General features: G+C 36.8%; 3 protein-coding genes and 2 pseudogenes across 10 annotated transcripts; 2 read left to right on the top strand and 3 right to left on the bottom strand.

The window, feature by feature from the left end:
* Positions 1-844: 844 nt before the first annotated feature.
* On the bottom strand, positions 845-3,676 carry LOC148931260 (chitinase-like protein 1). Of its 4 annotated transcripts, none has more exons than XM_089065905.1 (4): positions 3,521-3,676; positions 2,974-3,349; positions 1,788-1,947; positions 845-1,489 (listed from the first exon to the last, which is right to left on the bottom strand). In XM_089065905.1, the coding sequence occupies exons 2-4, from the start codon at positions 3,344-3,346 to the stop codon at positions 1,078-1,080; spliced, it is 945 nt and encodes a 314-aa protein (XP_088922031.1). In that variant the 5' UTR covers positions 3,347-3,349; positions 3,521-3,676; the 3' UTR covers positions 845-1,077. The 4 variants fall into 4 exon arrangements, with proteins under 4 accessions (XP_088922031.1, XP_088922033.1, XP_088922032.1 ...); XM_089065907.1 differs by having other exon boundaries at positions 2,974-3,352; positions 3,521-3,670; XM_089065906.1 differs by having other exon boundaries at positions 3,511-3,651.
* Positions 3,677-4,702: 1,026 nt separating this feature from the next.
* LOC148931259 (uncharacterized) lies at positions 4,703-5,348 on the bottom strand (annotated as a pseudogene).
* A 1,595-nt stretch (positions 5,349-6,943) lies between these two features.
* Positions 6,944-13,163, top strand: LOC125200937 (CMP-sialic acid transporter 4-like). Of its 5 annotated transcripts, none has more exons than XM_089065950.1 (16): positions 6,944-7,240; positions 7,425-7,628; positions 7,809-7,925; positions 8,592-8,648; positions 8,840-8,917; positions 9,976-10,020; positions 10,385-10,444; positions 10,635-10,757; positions 10,919-10,996; positions 11,470-11,539; positions 11,714-11,821; positions 11,955-12,088; positions 12,166-12,245; positions 12,356-12,404; positions 12,490-12,555; positions 12,703-13,163. In XM_089065950.1, exons 2-15 carry the CDS (start codon positions 7,461-7,463, stop codon positions 12,538-12,540), a joined length of 1,218 nt encoding a protein of 405 aa, XP_088922076.1. In that variant the 5' UTR covers positions 6,944-7,240; positions 7,425-7,460; the 3' UTR covers positions 12,541-12,555; positions 12,703-13,163. The 5 variants fall into 5 exon arrangements, 4 of the variants coding, with proteins under 4 accessions (XP_088922076.1, XP_088922075.1, XP_047954748.2 ...); XM_089065949.1 differs by having other exon boundaries at positions 6,944-7,289; XM_048098782.2 differs by having other exon boundaries at positions 6,945-7,162.
* Positions 13,164-15,259: 2,096 nt separating this feature from the next.
* Positions 15,260-16,003, top strand: LOC125216654 (major allergen Pru ar 1 pseudogene; annotated as a pseudogene).
* A 591-nt stretch (positions 16,004-16,594) lies between these two features.
* LOC125204377 (uncharacterized) lies at positions 16,595-19,343 on the bottom strand. Its single transcript, XM_089063870.1, has one exon. The coding sequence runs from the start codon at positions 19,317-19,319 to the stop codon at positions 17,286-17,288; it is 2,034 nt and encodes a 677-aa protein (XP_088919996.1). The 5' UTR covers positions 19,320-19,343; the 3' UTR covers positions 16,595-17,285.
* Positions 19,344-20,972: the final 1,629 nt, after the last annotated feature.

Below are 20,972 nucleotides of genomic sequence, written 5' to 3'. Positions count from 1 at the left end.
AGTCTATATGAACCTAGTTCCTTTCAATCTTGATTTGTGCTAAAACAATGTTTTTATGCTCAATAAAAGGAATGCTCTAATTCTCTCAAAAAGAGTGAGGCTCTAATTATGATGCCAGTTAAATGCTCGAGTGCATCCATGGAATTATGGAGATAATTAAATCTTAAGCAAGAAAGCTGTTATAGTAATGAAAAGAAGCAGGTGGTGTATTCGAGAGAGGAGTTGGAGGCTCTGAGATTTGATAATCTTGAACAACAAAAGAAGCAGATGTATTGCGGTCTTGGTGTGGATGAGTGTAAATAGAGATAGAGATAGAGCGAGCATCCCGGCCTTCGACTTTGGCCCTCGCCCTCGCCCTCGGTTTCACAAATCTGCTACTACTATGGTATTGGGTATGCTCTTCTACATGAATGCATACTATACAGGATAGTTTATGGTTGTTTGCTCTTTGTGCATCACTAGATTTCCCCCTACATGTCGACACAAGTGCAGCCCTTCCCTCCTTACTGCAAAAGCCAAAACTGAGGTAGACGATCGAGTTATTGTTCTCAACATCCTTGTGACGGTAGCAGGCATGTATTTCGGACAGCTTAATGAATGAGTTGCTGACTTACACAATTCTTTGCTTGTTAGATGTCAATTGAAAATCGGCAAAGCTCACTAGCATTCTGTATTATAGAGCTTTAGAATTGGTGATGGTGGAACTGTTTCTTTTATCAATCAGATCCAAGATTACGAGTTGAACTTCAGAGTGACTTTGATGCACTTTTCTTGTCTTGTTTACTTTTCTTTTCTATCAAACAAGATGAGAATACCAATAATCAAACACCCCCACAACGAAAAATTTAATCAAACATAAAGAGTCCTCGAGTAGGAACTAAAATTTTAGATTCAAGTATAATATTACAACTTAACAATACACTAGCAACGCAATAAATTTGAATTAACAAAACCTGTGTATGAAGCAATAACAGTAGACATATTACAAATTCAATAATCACACAAATACATGAGAGGTGCCTGCCCCCAACACAAATCTTATTATAAGAGGGATTTAGATAGAAATTGAAGGCCTTTTCAAGTCGATGATTTGGTAGTAGAGGGATTGAATGGAAGCTGTTCAGCGCAGGAGAGTACTTCATTGGGTCCTGCTTCCTCTCGACCGACACCCAACAAGTCAAGATAATAGAGGTAGTGAGAGATGATGTTGTTCATGGGATCAATGTCACCCTGCCCACAAGTGAGCTCACCATATAAAAGATTCATGGTGCTTCCGAATCCAACAACTCGTTTTGCTAATGTATCATTCTTGGTGGGTTTCCAGTTCCCAACAAAGACGTCGTGACAAGATGGCTGATTCTTTTTCACGGGAGTCATCCACCTATAGATTGCAGCCTGGAAGGCAATAGTGGCATTTTGTTCAACGTATTCGGGATGGTTCAACAAATCCTGATTGATGCCTTTACCAATTGCTCCGTAGTTGTAGTTCCTGGAGCAATTTCAGAACAAAACATGATTACTTATTTTTACACGATGTTAGCAGATTCACGGCATACAAGATTAAAAAAAAAAACTAAATGACATCGAATAAAGACTACACATAGCCATGGTAAGTAGGCATTAACAAGGTACACATATAAAACATTGTTGCCTATAAAACACTATGCATGATTCCTACCACCAAAATAAGTCTAGAAGTTGATACATAGCCGAGCAAGGTTAACCAATATTCGAGGAGATTTATTCTTGAGAAGCAGGAAAATAGCTCACAAGAAAGATAAAAGTACCAGTAGATTGGAATAGCTCCACGGCCATAGTATTCAGCTCCAGGAGCACATGGATACTCGTATTTGTAGAAGTCATCACAATATTTTTGGCTGGGACTCATTTCCTTGTTGAAGCATAGACCCCATGCTAGAGGTCCACCTGTAGCCACTCCATAACCACCTGCATCATTTCCACACTGATAACTCTGCTAGAACGAAGGAAGACAAACAATTCACCTGATAGATGTTTATTTCAAAGTGGCAGAGGATATATATTTTTGCAAGTAAAAAGACAAGAATCTATATCATGTCTACCACATTGTTTTTCCATACTCCATAGGCAGTTCAGTAACCGGATTCACCAGCTCAGCCACAATCCTACTTCTGTACGTGTCTCAAATTTTCCAGAAGTTTACAATATCAAAGACTGTGGTAGTAACTAGTAATTGCACCATAAATCTACATTTTTCCAAAGCAAGGCTGCCAGGATTCTACACAGTTCTAACATCAAGACTCTTGCCGAGACTAAAGGCAAGAGCCAATAGTGAGAAATTGCCAAGACGCTGAAATACTTAGCAGTCATACAAGCTTTTCCTTTGATTGTAATGAAGTTAATATGTCAACATGCATATGGGAGTAGCTTCTACAAATAGACTAACTCCTGACAGCTTATGGATATTATTTGACAGTAAACAACCAAATTCATACCACTTACATACATAAAACAGCATTATAATCACCAAAACATACAGAAACGAACTAAAATACGCAGCAAGAGCATTTACAAACTACTAACCAACAAAGTAACAAGGTATAAACAAAGGTCACGCTTTGGACTGCTTTGAACATTGATTATTACACCAACACACTCATATCAATCCCCAAAAGAAATCAGTCAATTCTACTACATGTAACAAGTAAAAATGACTGAAGAACCACTCTAACTTAGGGAAAATCACCAAGTCAACATCATTTGAGAACGGAAATGTTTTCCATCAAAAGAATCGAACAACTTTACCAAAAAATTCAAAAAAAGAGAGGGAAACCATCAGCTACAAGCTCAAATGGACACCGACAATCTAGATCCACAGCACACAACAATCACACTACAAATTTATCACTTTGATGAGTCAATACTTACAAATTTCTACTCAGATTAAAAACTTCCAAATTTATACAAAGAAAGTAAAAAGTAGAAAAAACTCACATGAAGTTTTGCAGCCGACGTGGCCTAGGAATGCGGCGATCTCCTTCATCTGCATGAGCTTGCCGCCAGTGGTCCCGAATCCGAGGTGCTCAAACGTGGAGGCGGCGAGGATGAAGGAGCGGTAATCCCAGAAGCCAACGGCGTTCGCCACGGGTGAATTCCTCTTGGAGAAGAGATTCTCGAACTGGTAGGTCTGGAAGACATCGGAGATAGTGAGATTGCAGCAGTATTTGGACCAACCCTTGCACTCCCATCCTTGGTCGCACACCTTCTCCCCCTTCACAGTCTTCACTTTGATTTCTTTGTCGGCCGCGCCCGCCAAGCAAGCTACCATTGCCATCACGCAGATCGCCAAACCGATCTTCGCCCCCATTTTCTGCTAAATCACCCAAAAAATTATCAGAAATAAGAGGTGTTTTGGTGAAATTGAAGAAGGAATCGATGAATTTTAAAAGAAATTGGGGGAGGTTTTTATGAGTAATTGACTAATCAAATGCATTGAAGATTAATGGAAGGGAGAGAAAGGGAAGGGCTAACCACTACTTACACACAGTCAGTGTAAATTCAGAGAACGGAGGAAAGAATCAAACAATGGTGGAAAATCAAGATTTATTTTGGTTGGATGAAATGCGAAGAGAATCAGAGAAGAAGAGACGCCCACCGACGACAGACTGTGTTAGCTCAGCTGTCGCTTTCACGCTCTTCCTTTTTCCTATTTTTCCATACTAATTCTAATTATAATGAAAAGTAACCAAATATGGTCTCATTTTATCAATTTGGTCTTTAACATTATTGTTTTGATTATTTGGTCCCTCACAAATAAACTCGGACCTAAATCATTTCTCACTTAATAAAATCGGTAAAAAATAGACGGTGATTGCAATTTGACTATATTAAATTACTAATGGTAATTAATTATACCTAATTATAATTCTTAATTCCTATTAAATTACAAATTATTCATTTCATTTTGCAACTGATACTATCTTTTTTCCAATTTTGCTAATAGGAAAAGAATTATAATTAAGTAAAATTAATTACCATTAGTAATTTAATATAGTCAAATTGCGGTCATCGTCTATTTTTTGACGGTTCTGTTAAGTGATGACCGATTCGGGTCCGAGTTTATTTGTGAGAGACCAAATAATCAAAAAAATAATGTTAAGAACCAAATTGATAAAACGGCCATATATTAGAAACCACATTTGACCTTTACTCTATAATTAATTATGATATCATCCTATAAATTTGCGTTCTAATTAAAATATAAAATACTCCTCAAATACCATCAAAATATAGAACTAGGATGATTGATGAGACGGGACCAACGACTTAAATCAACGGCTGTGGTGAGTTTGGCATTTGGTAAGTGTGGGCTGGACTGAGAATAATTGATTGCTAAGGAGGTCTTGGCCCACCCAGCTTGTGTTTTTCCTCACCGACACTCTCATTTACATTTATACCAACCTCTATTTAGTCATCCTAACTACACCTTCTTCCATTCAAGTCTCATTTCTTAGATGCACGAGTGCTAAAAAAAGTTAGAAGAAAGAGTCAGTAGAATGTTGAACCAAATATATTCATACACGATAACATATACAATCAGTGACGGATCCAGAGATTTAAAACGGAGGGGCCGAAGCGAAATAAAAAATAAATTAATAAAATATTAAATATCATTAACTTCAATATTTTTTTTATAATAATTAAAATTACTACATGTTGCGATTCAAGTAGCATTTACATCCGCTAATCGCGACAACTGATTTCTACGGGTATCCATATCTTGAAAACGTGTCAAGATTCTTTCATTAGAAACAATGGCGAAGATGGACCTTTCATTGACCAGGCTATCATTCAACCATTCATCTCTCATCCTATTCCGTCTATCAGTTTTGAACTTTTTAAGTGTTTTTTTCCAATTAGGAAACCCACCAGCAGTAAATGCTTCATCCCCCGGTGCCACAGAATCACGCTTGAAAAGAAAACAATAAAAACAATATGCGGCATCATTCGAGACACTATATTTAAACCAATCACGATCCTTGTACCAAACATCTCTAAAACATCTATTATCTTTTCCTTGACGTGTTTTTCGAAAATTGAATCATTTTGGTTGACAAGGACCTTTAGCTACATACTATCTACGAATTCGATCACGAATATTCACATCATAACTTGCAATTGAACTTCGTTTACCAAGATCAGCTTCAATTTCATCTTTATCAATTATTTGGTTTGAATCTTGTGACTCTTATTTATAATTGTGATTGGTTGGGTTAATTATTCTATAATTTTGGGCTTGAAATTCATATTATTTGGGCTTCAACAACTTGACCCAAAAGGTGTCAGCGGATCTCACTCTTCTTTCTCATCTTTCTCATGCCTCAGCTCAGGTGACGGAAACTTATCAGAATTCGGAGGGGAAGGGGGCGACGTCGGAAGCTTTCGGAGGGGGCGATGTTGAAAAATTTATGTCCCGGTCCATGTCGGCGGGTCACCGGGGAGGAGGCCCCCTCCCCCCCCCCCCCCCCCGATCCGCCACTGTGTACAATGATGAGTTCTTGGTCAGTTATGCATTGATTCATTTTTGTATTCAAGATGGATCTCATTCCAATAAGCTACATCTTTGTCTTTTTCCTTTGCTATGCTTTGACAGATGCTTTTTCCATTTTTCGTCTGTAAATTAGTGATTGTTTCAAGTTTCAACTTTGATACGGCGGATGTTTATCAAGTCACCGCGGCGGGGTAAATGTAAGCACTATCAGTTAAAGTCGTTGGGCTTGGGTCGTTTGGTGATCCTATTACTGGCCTCAAAAAGGAAAATGGGTTGGGTCGTATTTTTAGAAACACTTGTTACCAGTAATAAAACTGTAAATTGTTCCAGTTAAAAAAAAAAAAAACCCGTGGATACAAAAGTTTATCTATGCACTCTGATTTGTGGAAATCAATAAAATCTAAATATCTAAAGAAGATTACAAACAAATTAAGAAATTCATTTTATGTATTAGATCTCTTATTGTTGACCTTGTAGTAATCTTCTATTCTTACGTAAATATCAACTCACCAGCACAATATCTTGTCATATAATTAGTTACGTAGACTAACGACAAAGCGGTTATAACTATCTTTTAAAAAATAACTATATTAATTTAAATTATTTTTTCACAAAACATACATCAAATTAAAAATAATTGTATAAGTATTCCAGTGAAATCTCACTGCATACGTTTCGATGTCAACAAATTTAAAAAAAGTACATGAATTTTCATATTTTCGACAATCAGTTAATATCAACATAACTATCATAATATGTTAATATAATATATATACAATACGAATATTAAATTGTTTTGATATATTTAAGGCATTGTGATAAAAAAAAACCCTAAATTTTAGTAGTTATTCTTATCTTCTTAATATTAAAAAAATAAATAAATTATATGATAATAAATTATAGACCATTAGATCTCTAAATTTTTATAGCAATTGGTCGCACCTCAACTGACAACTGAATTAATGCTTAATTTAACTCGACTTAATCACACGTCTATGTACCAACAATGCTTAATTTAACTCGACTTAATCACGTCTATTTTCCAACATCACGACAATATTCTTCAGCCATTCTTTAATAGTGCAACTATCCTATAATGAAAAGTATAGTACTCCTTCCGTTCCATTCTAGGAGTCCCATTTGAGTTCGACACGGATTTTATGAAATGTAAAAAAAAGTTGATGAAAAATTATAATTGAATGTGAGTCTACTTTCATATATTAGCTTTATAATAGAATATGAGTGTAAAAAATTAATAGGATATGAGGCCTATTTATGGAATATTCAAATCGAAACTCCAAACATTAAAAAATATAAATCGGAACTCCTAAAGTAGGATGCATGGAGAGCAACTAATTTTTATCTATTTTCTACCGAATGTTAGTTAGCGGTCTGCTGCATCTTAGATCCAAAGCAAAATCGCCCAAAGTTACAAAATCCTGAAATCAAAAACCTTTTTTCACATATCCTTCTCTTCAACTTTCTCTCACTTCTCCTTCCCTCTTCACATATAAGGAGGGAAAATTAATTGAACATAACTGAATTCAGTCTCCCTCGCTCGGAGCAGCTTTATTCAGATCGCGGCGGCGCAGCCTCTCTCAGATCTAAGCCGCCAAGCCAAATCGGAAACCGGTATTGAATTTTTTGACAGCGGGCACTTCTATTGGTTCATGATATGAGCTGGATCAGTTGCGTTGTAGCTGTGCCAATGTAGTTGGACTTCCAACCCGAAAAATGGATTTTCAGTTCGAATGTTTGAGTATTGCGTTGTTATTTTAATGCTACTAATATTTTAGCTTGACTGCGGGCTTTGGGATTAAAGTGATAGCTATGCAGTGGCTGATTATGGTTTGATCGAAATGATTGTTGATTGGCGTTTGCATTTGTTTTGCAGGTTGATATCTCGTAGCCTGTCCAGGGTGGTTTGCCGATGAATAACGGGATGATAGAATGCAGTGTCTGTCATTCCAAATTGGTTAATCCATCCACTAAGGTTGTGTCACGAGCTTATGATCGACATAGGAGCAAGGTTTCGTCAAAACAGCGGGTGCTTAATTTCTTGTTAGTTGGCGGTGATTGTGTCCTAGTTGGTTTACAGGTATCCTTTTACATGGTTTTATCACAGTGAAGATGTTAGCAATATGAATATGATGCTTTAGTTGATTTGTTTAGGAGATGGAATAGTCGTTATAGTACCATAGGTTCTCATTGTACCAGTGTGATTTCTTATTAATCTCTCTGTTCTGCGCCTTGTATGATGTCTGCTTTGTCTTTCCAGCCTGTTCTGGTTTATATGTCAAAGGTTGATGGCCGCTTCGCGTTTAGCCCCATCAGTGTCAACTTTTTGACTGAGGTTATGAAAGTATTTTTTGCGATTGCAATGCTTATATTCCAGGTATGTCTACCCATTTGATTATTAGAATGAACAGAACTATGTTTATTACATATGTAGTTTTTTCCTTCTTCTTGTATTGGAAAGTAGTAGTATGGTTTTGTATAGATGGTTAAAAAACTTACAGAAAATAGAAATAGGTAGTTATGGTGCTTGCACTTTATCAGTAAGGTTATGAGATATGAAGGTATTTGATGATGTTTTAACATAATTGTTCATTTGATACTGGTGAGAGTCACAAGAATCACCTGAAGCTGTTAGATACTTAAAACTGTATGCGTGATACTTAAAACTCTGGTTAGATACTCACATAATCTTATTTTGAGTACAATGAGGAGGAATATGTTCCTATATTAGTCTATCAGGGGGGTTATTGATAAATTCACCCAAAAACTATTATAAAATTATACTAGTATGCACTAATATATACCTTACGTACTCCAATATTTCTATCTGTGGTCACATGTGGGTCTTTGTATGCATCTCATAAATATATATATACTCCGTATATGACAATGGGGAATATTAGCATAGCCTAATTTTTTTTTAAACGGAGTAGCACACAGCTGTCTACTTGGTTAATTATATTATATACTCCAAAGTTATATCCGTGCAAATCGTACTCCATCCCCTCCTTGTTGTAGTTATGCTGTTGTGTCTGTCCTGCAGGCTAGGAGACAGAAGTCTGGTGAGAAGCCGCTTCTCTCAATGTCTACGTTCATTCAGGTGCTTTTAAAATATGGATCTAAGTTCATAGAACTTCAGCTTCAAGGAGACTTGAATCCAAATTGCTTGCATTTGACCAATAAAATTTGTATATTATGTTTATGTCTTTCCCCAACGTGTACTGTGGTTTTCCCCTCAACCTCATTTTAATAATTTCCCGACTGACATACCTTGTTTATGTGTCTTTGCAGGCTGCTCGTAGCAATACGCTACTTGCCGTTCCGGCCCTTCTTTATGCTATAAATAATTACCTGAAGTTCATTATGCAGGTACATGTATTCATATCATTCTAGTACATTTGCTTTTCTTTTAGTACTTTCTAATTGATGTGTTGCTACAAAATGTTTAAAGGTATTGTGAAGCATATGTATCTGTTTCGGTTGGTTTTGTTTCTCATATTGTTGGTCATTCTCGAGAGCGATCACTTGTACATATATATATAAGGCTGTACACATATATATAAGGCTGCTTGCTTCATCTTTTAAAATGCCGTTCAACACCTACCAACTGATGTCACACTCAAAGAAGTGATCATAAAGCAACATATACGAACCAACATATTGACATATAAAAATATATTTCATCCATTGGAAGTGCCTATGTATATATAGGTAGGGCATTTGTAGGTCATTGCTAGTTTATTTTTAGGTCATTTTAATAAAGGATGACCTAACATGATCTAAAAATGACATCAAACCCAAATTTTATAAAATGACCAAAAACTGATTAATAATGACCTTCCGTGTTTTTGGTTAATTATTGACCATTAGATCACCTAATCCTAGGGCCAAGATTTGGGCTATATTTATGGATTTAGATGCATTCTTGTTTGGATCATCTCCTTACATCCCTATATATGCATGGTTGTACTTGTAACAATTTGATGCCTTTTCAACATTAGGATTTGGCATTTATCAAGGCCACTCTACTCCCTTCTGGTTAAATTTCAAATTCATTGATAGGGATCTCATAGTTCATGCCTTTCCCTGAACTATGTAATGCCTTGGATGATAACAATAGTGTTTAGTTTCTTCTACTTTAAATGCTTTTCTGGTTACCATAAAATATGTAATCCTGAATATTGCTTATGTGGGATCCCGTTATTCCTTTATCCAAATAGAGAGAAAATTTTGATTTGTATACTTTGGCAAGTAATTAAACTTAAAACAGTGCTACTGTATCCAATTGTATGTGAACTATGATTAGGATTTTTTGGATAATTTGTACGTGCTTTAACTGTCTCTGTAATGAACTTTTCTTACTTGTTCTATATGCAACAGTTCTTTGGATAACTACTAACTCAATATCCACAAACCTTTTTGTCCAGCTATATTTCAACCCTGCAACAGTAAAAATGTTGAGCAATCTCAAGGTATATTGCTAGTGAAGCTCCCCTTACTTGACGTGCTAGATTTTTGATAATTTTTTTTATGTCTAACAATGTAGAATGACAAGGTCTCCAAAAAATTATCCGTGCCTTATTTAAGAGCATTCTTCCCCTTTTGTGCTAAGTAAAACAAACATATCAGTATCTCTTTAAAGGATGCAAGTACCTATAAAGCTTATTAATATAGTAATAACTATTATTATTACTATTATCAGGATTTAGTCATCATCATCATCAAGTCATCTGTACTTCTGTTTATTTAATTTTATCTTGCATTTCTGATTGTTTTTTGAAGAGCTACAATTTCTGATCTATTATCACTATTTTCATGTGTACTGTTGTTTTACAGGTTTTAGTCATTGCTGTACTTCTGAAGGTCGTTATGAAACGCCGCTTTTCAATAATTCAGGTCAGTTGCCTTGATTAAGAAGCTAAGGCTGTAAAGTGTTTTATTTTATTTTATTTATTTGTTCATAAAAGATGAAAGTTTCCGATTCACCAGACCATTGGGATGTAAATGAACTAAGAGTTTGATGATGAGTCATGAGCCATAAAGGCAACGTGTATAATAATGTCTATACATTGCTGTGAAATTGCAGTGGGAGGCTCTTGCATTGTTGCTGATCGGTATCAGCATAAATCAACTTAAATCCTTACCCGAAAATACAGCTGATTTGGCTCTCCCAGTCACAACTACTGCATATGTGTATACTTTGATATTTGTAAGTGATTAAAGTCATTAGCTGGTGATTGCATTCATCATGTGCGGATATGCATGCCTATAAATCATCTACTCTCTCCAATTTCCTTTTAGGATTTCTCATATATATATATATATATATATTCTCTGCACTCAAAATTCACTTTTAAACATGTAATACAGGTTACTGTTCCTTCTATGGCTTCAGTCTTCAATGAATATGCCCTGAAAAGCCAATATGACACAAGCATTTATCTTCAGGTGATAGCATTACAAGTTTCTTTAGTGTGATATTTTGAGTCTCTGATTTGATTCTTTCTGGCTTAGTTTTGATCCCTTTTGTCATGTATGTGGACTCTCTTTAAGAACTCCCTTCTATGCGAGTGCAAAAGTGGCAAATGAATTTTTATTGAGTGTAAAGACAACATTGTCGTATTGCGTTGTGCCTAAATTGTCTCCTTTATAAGCGAGCCCTTTTTAGACTCGGATACTTGGAATAAGAATGTGGTGATGCTATGTTGACTATATATTTGTGACACAGTGACAGTATACTTGGAACCATATATATGGGGATGCAATGTTGACTCGTTTTTTGACTGATATAATGGAGAGTTTGAATTTAAACATTTGCAGAACATGTATACTGCCCTGTAAGATATTGGCATGTTGCATCTCTCTCACAAATAGATTCTCATTTTTTTTTACACATGATACGCCACTTTAATAACCTGCAGAACTTATTTCTGTACGGATATGGAGCTATATTCAACTTTCTCGGAATTCTTGGATCTGTCGTAATAAAAGGTATTGGTGCAAAGTGATACTTTAGATCAGTTCTACCTTTTGCAAGCTTTGACATCCAAGTATCGTTGGAAGTGTAGAACAAGGTCTCTAGGTTTCGCTTCTGTTTTAGTGTCATTACATTGTAGTAGGATGACTGTTCTTTGCTTAATTAACAACATAGCATAACTGCTTCAGGTCCAAGCAGCTTTGATATATTAGAAGGACATTCAAAAGCAACCATGCTTTTGATATGTAACAATGCAGCGCAGGGAATTCTATCCTCCTTTTTCTTCAAATATGCTGGTAAGAGGATATTGTAGGTGTTTTTGTTTTTGGAGTAAAAATAACGTGCTTTACTTAATTCCTCATCACCACTTATAGCTTATAATTAATGTTTCATAATGAATGCTCACCAAGGCTTTTCCAATGTCACCAGATACAATTTTGAAGAAGTATTCGTCCACTGTAGCCACAATATTTACAGGCATAGCATCTGCTGTCATGTTTGGCCATAGATTGACCATGAACTTTATGTTAGGGATATCAATTGTTTTCATTTCAATGCACCAGGTATCATAGGTAACGGAGATCTCTCCTCTTTCTTGTATACATATTGGGACTTACCTCTTGCCTTGTTATTTGTCTAGTTCTTTTCGCCTCTTGCAAAAGTTAAGGATGATCAACAAAGTGATATGCTTGAGAAAGCTAATGTGCTGGATGATCATAGGTAGTATTTATTTTCTTTCTTGTTAATTTTAACTTATTTTATGGAATCTTGTAACCAATCTGAGAAAGATCTTCTCTTACACTGCATATTCTCAATGTTTGTTATATTAGGTCGAGGGATTCATCCTTCATAGAAATAGCTGCTGGAGCTAATGAGGAGGTATAATCTGTTATTTATTTTGAAGATGATAACCTCTTGTTCCTGAAATTACATGGCCATCCTCATTACTGTTTTCTGGGTTCAGGCTAGCCATCGTGTGGGACTTGATGAAAGACAACCTCTTCTTCCAACCTAAAGTTGTTTTGCTTCAGTAAGTGTTCATTTGAAGTGTATTATCTCTGCCATACCATTTTGTTTATATGATTATATCAATACATTGTTGCTACCGCACAAGCAAAACATGCATACCATTCTGCTATTTCAACATAGTGTTTTTGAACATTAAATTTTGTTTCAGGTCTCGATACTATCCGTGCAAGATATAAAATAGAAGACAACGAAATGTTTATTAGGATAAAACAGAGAATATAAAATGCGATTGGATGTCACACTAAGAAGCATGGTTAATGTCATTTTCGCTCTGGCACATCGATTCTTCCCCGGAAGAGTTTGACAATACGCTGATGGAGAATTTAACCTTGGAAGATATATGAGAAGTGCTGCATGTTTTATCTGCCGTCTTACCCTTATACCTACAGTGTTTTCATTATGTATATTGATGAATTATAGGTCAGTTATAAGTTGATTAATTCTTTACTAACGATATCTTCCTATGTATTTTAAACCCAAGAGTAGCTATGTAGATAAATTCAAATTAAGCTTTGAACTGCATCTTCTAAAGGTTAAACACAACCGGAGATCTTGTACTAATACATTTTCATTTCATTAGGTCATTTTATAAATTTTTGGTTGTATTAATGGATTTTGTTTTGTTAAGTCCTTTAATAATTTTTTTTAGTTTGTTCTTATACTAATTAAGTTTATTTTTATTTTTATTTGAGAAGTTTTTATACTTTTATTTTTACTTTGGTTGGAATTTTTTAACGGACATTAGCATTTACTAATAAACTTTAATAATGTTAGTTAAATTTATAGCAATATGTCCTTTTTCAAAATATACGCAATCTGCATGTGTATTCTCTTATAAATTATTCTTCACATGGGATTTCCTCTCATTTTACTCGGACAGCGATGTAATTATTGGACAAAGAACACCAACACGAACACATTCTCTCAGCCATAAAAACCACAATGCAAGTCAGAACAGACACGCTCTATGTAAGATTTTTCCGAAATCCACTACTGCTAAGGGTCTTACACCTAAAAAACACTTGCCAATGGTTCATCTGAGCTGAAAAACGATGTTCGAGCATTTTTTATCCTCCGCCCTATACTCCGCCACGTCAGCATTTTGTCCTCCGCCCCATCCTGTAGTGGGGCGTCCTATAGCCCGCCCTATCTTTTTTAACTACGTGTACTATTAATATTTATTTTTTTATGTTTGCAAATATGTAAATTAGTAAAATAAATATGAAAACACCACAATTAAAGGCAAACCTTACATTTTGTTTTATGTTGTAGCGTTCAACAATGCGCTACCAGTACGTGACTTGCCTTTGGTTGTTGGAGAACACCGGGTTCTCCGAAATATCAACCCAACTCTTCGTTAGAAGAATGGTCTCCTCGATGCTGTAGTTCGTCCTCCCTGGGGAATATTCTTGGTTGACCTAAGCAGGCGATAATTTCCTAGCTCTCATCCTGGATTTTTTCTTTCTTTCTTGACTGGTCGGCAGGGCTCAGCTCCATGTCGTCGAGCCTGTATGAATCCGTGGTGAAATCAGGATCGTACTGGTTGGTAGGATCCCAATTGGACTCCACGGAACCCGACGTATCGAATGGCCGGTAACCGTATTGTTCTGTACCCGACCACCGGGCACCACTACCGCCGAACATGGACAATCCGTCAGGGCTATTTGGATTTGGGAAACCACCGGGATTCAAACTTGAATATGAGAGAAATTGATGGGGGACGAGAGTGAAGTGAAATGTGTGAAATGAGAAGTAAGAGTTAGACAAAAAAAAAAAAAAAACAAATCCGCATCGCATCGTCCGGACCTATCGCCCGCTCGGACGATAGGCCGGATGATGCGTCGTCCGCGCCCGGTGCATTTTGCATCGTCCGCCCACACCTACAGTGGCAAATGATAGGGTGGAGGATGCATCGAGTGGGCTATCCTCCGCCCCATTATAAATGCTCTTAATCTTGGTGGATTTTGTTAGTGGACATGTATTAATAGACAATAGCCTTGTTAGTGGACATGTATTTAATATACAAAACTGAAACCTACTTATTCATATGAAAATTGTAAATTGAGATACAAGCAAGAGAAAGTGTAGTCATGATTACGATATTTTAATATTCGTATATATGAAATTGTAAATTGAAATAAAAGTTATTACTATTATTCAATACAAGCTTGATCAGATTTATATTTATGTTCACATTTTAGTGCCAAATACAAGCAAGAGACAATGTAGACTAGTCTACCGTGGTGTGCTAGCTAGCTAAAACCAAGTCTATTATTTAGATCTCCAAATAAATTCATATAATTGAAACAGCTCTTAATTGGCCCTACCAAAATGATTCAACTTGCTATGTTAAATCAGTTATAGGTAGTAAACTAAACACCATGAAGTAAAGTCAAATAATATATGTTATGCATTTTCTAGACCAAAAGAATAAGAATTAATTCATCTTAACTGAATACTTAAATCAACACAAGTATTTGGCATTAACGAACTCAAAATCTAAAGAATAATGATTGTATAAAACCATCGCACTCTGAAATGGTAAAAGAAAAAGTCCATGATGAGGTGCTAACACATCCAATTATTAAATTATTTTAATAAATAATGCACCATGATTAATTGACTCCAATTTCAACAAAGTGGTGCTAAAGCCACGGAAAGAACCTTCCATCTAACACTATAAAAAAGCATCTTCCACTCCTAAATTTTCTCATCAAGCAAACTCATATAAGAGAATTCATTCAAATAAAATTCATAGAGCAATGGGTGTGATCACTTACGATGTAGAGACCCCTTCCTCCATCTCGGCCGAAAAGCTGTACAAGGCGGTGGTGCTGGACGCAGACAACCTCATCCCGAAGATCATGCCACAGGCCATCCAGAAGGTGGAGATCAAGGAAGGCGATGGGGGCGTTGGCACCGTCAAGGTGATCCACTTTGGCGAAGGGAGCGAGTACAAGAGCGTGACGCACCGTGTGGATGCCATCGACAAGGACAACTTGACCTACAGCTACAGCATCATCGAAGGTGATGCTCTTGCTGGCCAACTGGAATCCATTACTTATCACATCAAGGTTGTCCCAACTGAAGATGGAGGAAGCATTTGCAAGAACAGAAGCATTTACAACACTAAGGAGGGTGCTGAGATTAGTGAGGAGAAGATCAAGGAGGGGAAAGACAAGGCCCTTCATATGTTCAAGGCTATTGAGGCTTACCTAGTAGCCAACCCAGACTACTAGAAATATTGTGTGTGCGATGAGAGATGTGATTTGTAATTCCAAATAATTGTGAAAATATAGGCTTAATTGCCTAGCTACTTGTGTGTTTTTTGTTTTGTTTTGTTTTGTTTTTTTTTTAATTTGTGTTTGAGTGAATTTATTGTACTACTGTTGAATTTCTCTTGTACTAATAAATTATAAATAAGCATAATACTGCACCTTTGAATTTTTTGTCGGTTGTTGTCTACTTTTTTTTGTTTATATTCTTTTCGTGTTGAGGGCAAAATAATACTCCTAAGACTTAATTTAAAGGTTCATGGTTATTTGACATTTGAATGGATAATACTAAAAAATACGTCAGGAAAAGACAACGATCAAATGTCTAGTTATCAGTTATATTAGATTTACAGGGATTATCCTTAGTACTATTACTATTTTGAGCGTTTGAATAGACGACCATAATTACAAAAATAGCAATTTATTACGTAGCTATTGGGCTAGATTGTATGTGTGCCTGAAAGTAAATCTAGTTTACTTTAAATAGTTAAATAAATTGATAAAATTAGAATTTATTTTTTAAAAGATAAAATGGTTAAACAAGTTTAAAATTAATCCTTTTATAAATATTAATTTGATTAGCACGTTTTGTTCTATACTTCAATTATGAAGGACTATAATTAAATAAATTTCTGCATGAATTGAGTTGAGTAGCTGGACGCCTGGACCATTATGAAACTCTAAAGCATCTTGCACAATAACCTCCACGATTGTCTTCATTTACACCAACTAATTATACTAAGAAATTATAGAAACTGAAAGGGATCAAACTCAGAAATGTTGACCTTCTCTTTTCAACTAACTTGGGCTATACAAAATTACAAACACACATTCAGGAAATAGAGTTTCTATGCTATATATCTTCTCTCATTTCTCCATGGCACTGACTGAGCCAAATTTACAACCATTACACAAACCATCCTTCTCACTCCTATTTTCTAATTTTACTTCAACTAACTAATCATGGGTGCCATCACTTAACGATATTGAGATCCCTTCCTCCATCTCGGCCACAAAGATCTTTAAGACCGCAGTGCTCGACGCAGACAATCCATCAAAAAATTCGAGATCATGGAAGGAGGCGGTGGCATTGGCACCGTCAAGGTTATCCATTTTGCAAAGGGAGTCGGTATAAGAGCGTCAAGCACCATGTGAATGTCATCGACAGGAGAACTTGACCCACACCTACAACATCATTGAAGGTGATGCTCTCTCAGATATTATAGAGTCCATCACTTATCATATCAAGCTTGTCTTAACTGAAGATGGGGGAAGCATTTGTAAGAACAGAAGTGTTTACAACACGTAGGGCGACGCTGAGATAGGCGAGGGGAAGAAAAAAGGAAGGGAAAGACAAGGCAATGGCTATGTTTATTCTGACGCTTAAAAGCTCCATACATAAAGCTTTATATATGTGCTGTTGTATTTTGATTTCTCCATCATCTCTTGTCGAATTTCAACATTGAAAATATGCACCTCTAGTATCTTCCGAAGCAACAATGAGACAGACATTTCTGAAGCCCATCTCCTGGTAAATCAAGTTCAACGCACACGAGATTCTCTCAAACTCAGGATGTGCTCTATCTTCAGCTAAAAATACATTTCCACCAATGCTCAACTCAATCCAACTACAGCCAGGTTGCTTCTTCACACCACTGTCTTTCATACGAACCCGCATGTTATAAGCTTTTTCTCTCATCCCCTTTGCTAGATACATCTCAGCAAGAATCAAATACACGCCCGAGTTAGAAGGCTCTATATCCAAAATCCTCTCCCCAGCAATCTCAGCCAATGACATGTTCTTGTGCAATCTGCATGCTCCAAGCAATGCCCCCCAAACACCTGCTCCAACCTCCAGCCCATCTATAGTCATCTCATTCAACACATCCATCGCTTCATCAATAAGTCCGAATCTCCCTAAAAGATCAACCATACAAGTATAATGCTCATTTGTCGGTTGAAAAGAGTATTTATTTTTCATAACATTAAAGTAATGTTTCCCAAGTTTCACAAGCCCTGCGTGGCTGCAAGCAGAGAGTATACCGACAAAAGTGATTTGGTTGGGCTCCGCTCTTGATGATCTCATCTTCTCAAACATCTCAGTTGCTTTTTCAGCAAGCCCATGTTGAGCTAATCCACATATTACAGAGTTCCAAGAAATGGTATCGTGGTAGGTCATGGAATTGAACACAAGTAATGCAGAGTCCATATTACCACATCTAAAATACATGGTTATAAATGCATTAGCAGCAGCAGTAAAGCAATCAATTCCAAGCTTAATAGATTCTGCATGGATTTGTTGCCCAAGATTTATTGATGGCATGTTTGAACAGATAATGAGAAAACTCGTAAATGTGGCTTCATCCATGGAAACACCATCTTCCTTCATTCTGATAAACAATCTTATACCATTCTCAAATTGATCATTTTCCCCAAATCCAAATATGGCTGCATTCCACACGGCTGTATCAAGACAAGGCATCAGTTGAAAAACTTTGTTGGCGTTTTCAACCTCTCCCATATTGAAGTACCCAATCATGATATTCGTCCACGACACAATGCCACCGAATGGAACTTTCTCTAAGATTGCATGAGCTTCTCTCACCAAACTCTTCTTGACAAAACTCAGCATGATTGAATTCCATGATTTCTCGTGTTTCTGAGGTGTCTCATGGAAAAGCCTCAAGGCATCTCTGGTCCTCCCGATACTCAAGAAACCTTCTATCATTATACTCCATGAGTTTCTGTCCTTCCCAGGCATTTTATGAAACAATCCTTCTGCAATTTCAACAAAGTTTTGCTGCACATAGCCACCAATCATCGTATTCCATGCTCCAATATCCTTCATTGGCATATCATCAAATGTTTTCCTAGCTTCGACAATCTTACCAGTGGCTACGAACGCCTTCACCATAATAGTCCACGATGCAACATCCCGCACGACCATCCCCCTGAACAGTTCCTCTGCCTCGTCAAACTCCCGAACCTTCACCAATCCTCCCAAAACCAAATTCCAAGAAACAACATCTTTCAAAGGCATTGCATTAAACACAGTCATCGCCTCACTCATCAAATCATTATCAACATAACCTAAAATCATCGAATTCCAAGTAACAATGTCTGTATTCTTCATGCTCTCAAATACACCTTCAGCCTCTTTAACATGCCCGCATTTCATCAATCCAAATATCATCGTATTATACGAGAATAAATCACGGACCACCATCTGGTTGTACAAAGTCGCTGCCTTTTCGGGGAAACCATTTTGAAAGTAGCCTCTGATCATAGCATTATAAGTGACGGTATTTCTGTGAGGCAATTGGTCGAACAGCTGCTGGGCATCTTCTACATGACCATTTCTCATAAAATTTGAGATCTTTGAATTGACGGGTTTCAAATCGAGCTGCGCGGTGACATTCCGATGATTCAAATAGGGTTTCCGACTGAGAGAATATGTAAGCGCGACTGCTTGTCTGAGTTGAGACGACATACTCCATCACTAGTACACAGCTGATTAGAGCACTCCCAATGGAGTTCCCTTATTTCTCCCTTATTTCTCCCTAACTCCTGCCACATCAGCGCCACATCAGCATCACATTTTATCCCCAGTTTTTAGCCAACCCCTACAATGGTTTCTCCCTTATTTCTCCCTTATTTCTCCCTAACTCAACATTTCATTTTTACATCATCACTAATTTAATTGTTTTATTTTTATATATAATAAAGCTAGCTTATTTAATTTATAAAGATAAATCAAATAAATAGCTTAATTTAACAACGCATTAACAATGCGCAGGAAGAGGGAGCGGCGCATTCTGAACCGGCGACGAAATACATCTGCCGGATAACGTGGTTCCTCCGCGAAATAATCGGCGAACAGCCGATCGTGCGCACCAGTGTGGTTGCGAGGGATGTATCGGCGCCGCCGGCGGATTGGCCGTTGGGGGGGTGGCTGCTGCATTCGAGCGATCTCGCTTTGTATGCAGCGGGAGATATAGTTGTTGATTGGGTTGTTGGCGAAACCCGCTACATCCCATCCGGTGGGAGCGGGAGGTACCTCTTCTTCGGAAGAAGAATGTGATATTTCCTCGTCGGACTGAGCACGAGACGATGAATCAGAACTCATTTAATAAAGATGGAGAGAAAAAAGATTGAAAATTTGTGTGAATGAAGTTTGTGGGTGATGAATGGAGGAAGAGGATGAAATATTTATAGGGGTGGGATAAAATAGCCGTTCGGCCAAAAAAAAAAAAAAAAATTTTAAAAATCGCCGATTATCGCCGAGCGTCGCCCACAGTGGCCGGCGATCGCTCGGCGATAATCCGGCGATAAATCGCCACTCGGCGAAGCAACGGTAACATTATCGCCGAATTATCGCCGACTTCGCCACAATGGCCGGCGATAATTCGGCGATAATCGGCGATTTATCGCCGAGAATTCGCCACCTCCATTGGGAGTGCTCTTAGAGTTGTGTAGAAATAAAGATAAAACAAAGAAAAATCTGTATCAAAGAAGTTGGGATACAATTGGGCCTATCCTCCGAACTTTGCATCAATTTTAAACTATAATTAGCATTATAAAACTTTGGGCTTTGCAGTAGGCCTTTGGACACATTGGTCTAAAAATAAGAGTGAATTATATTTCAATATTTTTTCTCCGTCCCAGTTTAAGAGTAAGATTTAGTTATGTCACCTCTTTTAAGAAATTGTAGGAGTGTGTAATATTGAAGTGAGATAGTATTTGTTGGAATGTGTAATGATTGAAGTGAGGTAGTGAAAAGTGAGACCCTTTCGACTTTTTGTATGTTTAGGATTTTATTTTGTTTCATTTTTATGAAAGTAATGATATTTGAGTGTAAATTTTATGAACAATGAATTTAAATTTTATGTCCAAATATGATAATTCCAAATGAGATTCTTAAACTAGGATAGACTAATATGACAAAACTGGACTATTAAACGGGACGGAGGGAGTAAAGAGTACGTTTATATTTCAACAAAATATCATTGAATATTTTCATATTCAATTAATATGTACGGATAAATTAAAAATAGTATATTTACTCCATGGATATTGATAAAATGCAAACTAATATATTGTACAAACTCTAAACTTTTTAACACAATATCAACGCAATGTCAAC

Source organism: Salvia hispanica, chromosome 2 (assembly GCF_029641045.1).
Source record: "Salvia hispanica isolate PSC_SH4W2 chromosome 2, Shi_PSC_v1, whole genome shotgun sequence".
NCBI lineage: Eukaryota > Viridiplantae > Streptophyta > Magnoliopsida > Lamiales > Lamiaceae > Salvia > Salvia hispanica.
This window is presented reverse-complemented; position numbering and strand designations above follow the sequence as displayed.

Coding starts and splice junctions, on each gene's coding strand:
- LOC148931260 (XM_089065905.1), bottom strand. CDS start 3,346: ATGGGGGCGAAGATCGGTTTGGCGATCTGCGTGATGGCAATGGTAGCT. Junction 1,948..2,973: donor CGTCGGCTGCAAAACTTCAT/GTGAGTTTTTTC, acceptor GAAATGATGCAG/GTGGTTATGGAGTGGCTACA. Junction 1,490..1,787: donor GGAGCTATTCCAATCTACTG/GTACTTTTATCT, acceptor AAATTGCTCCAG/GAACTACAACTACGGAGCAA.
- LOC125200937 (XM_089065950.1), top strand. CDS start 7,461: ATGAATAACGGGATGATAGAATGCAGTGTCTGTCATTCCAAATTGGTT. Junction 12,089..12,165: donor TTTTCATTTCAATGCACCAG/GTATCATAGGTA, acceptor TTATTTGTCTAG/TTCTTTTCGCCTCTTGCAAA. Junction 12,405..12,489: donor CTGCTGGAGCTAATGAGGAG/GTATAATCTGTT, acceptor TTCTGGGTTCAG/GCTAGCCATCGTGTGGGACT.
- LOC125204377 (XM_089063870.1), bottom strand. CDS start 19,319: ATGTCGTCTCAACTCAGACAAGCAGTCGCGCTTACATATTCTCTCAGT.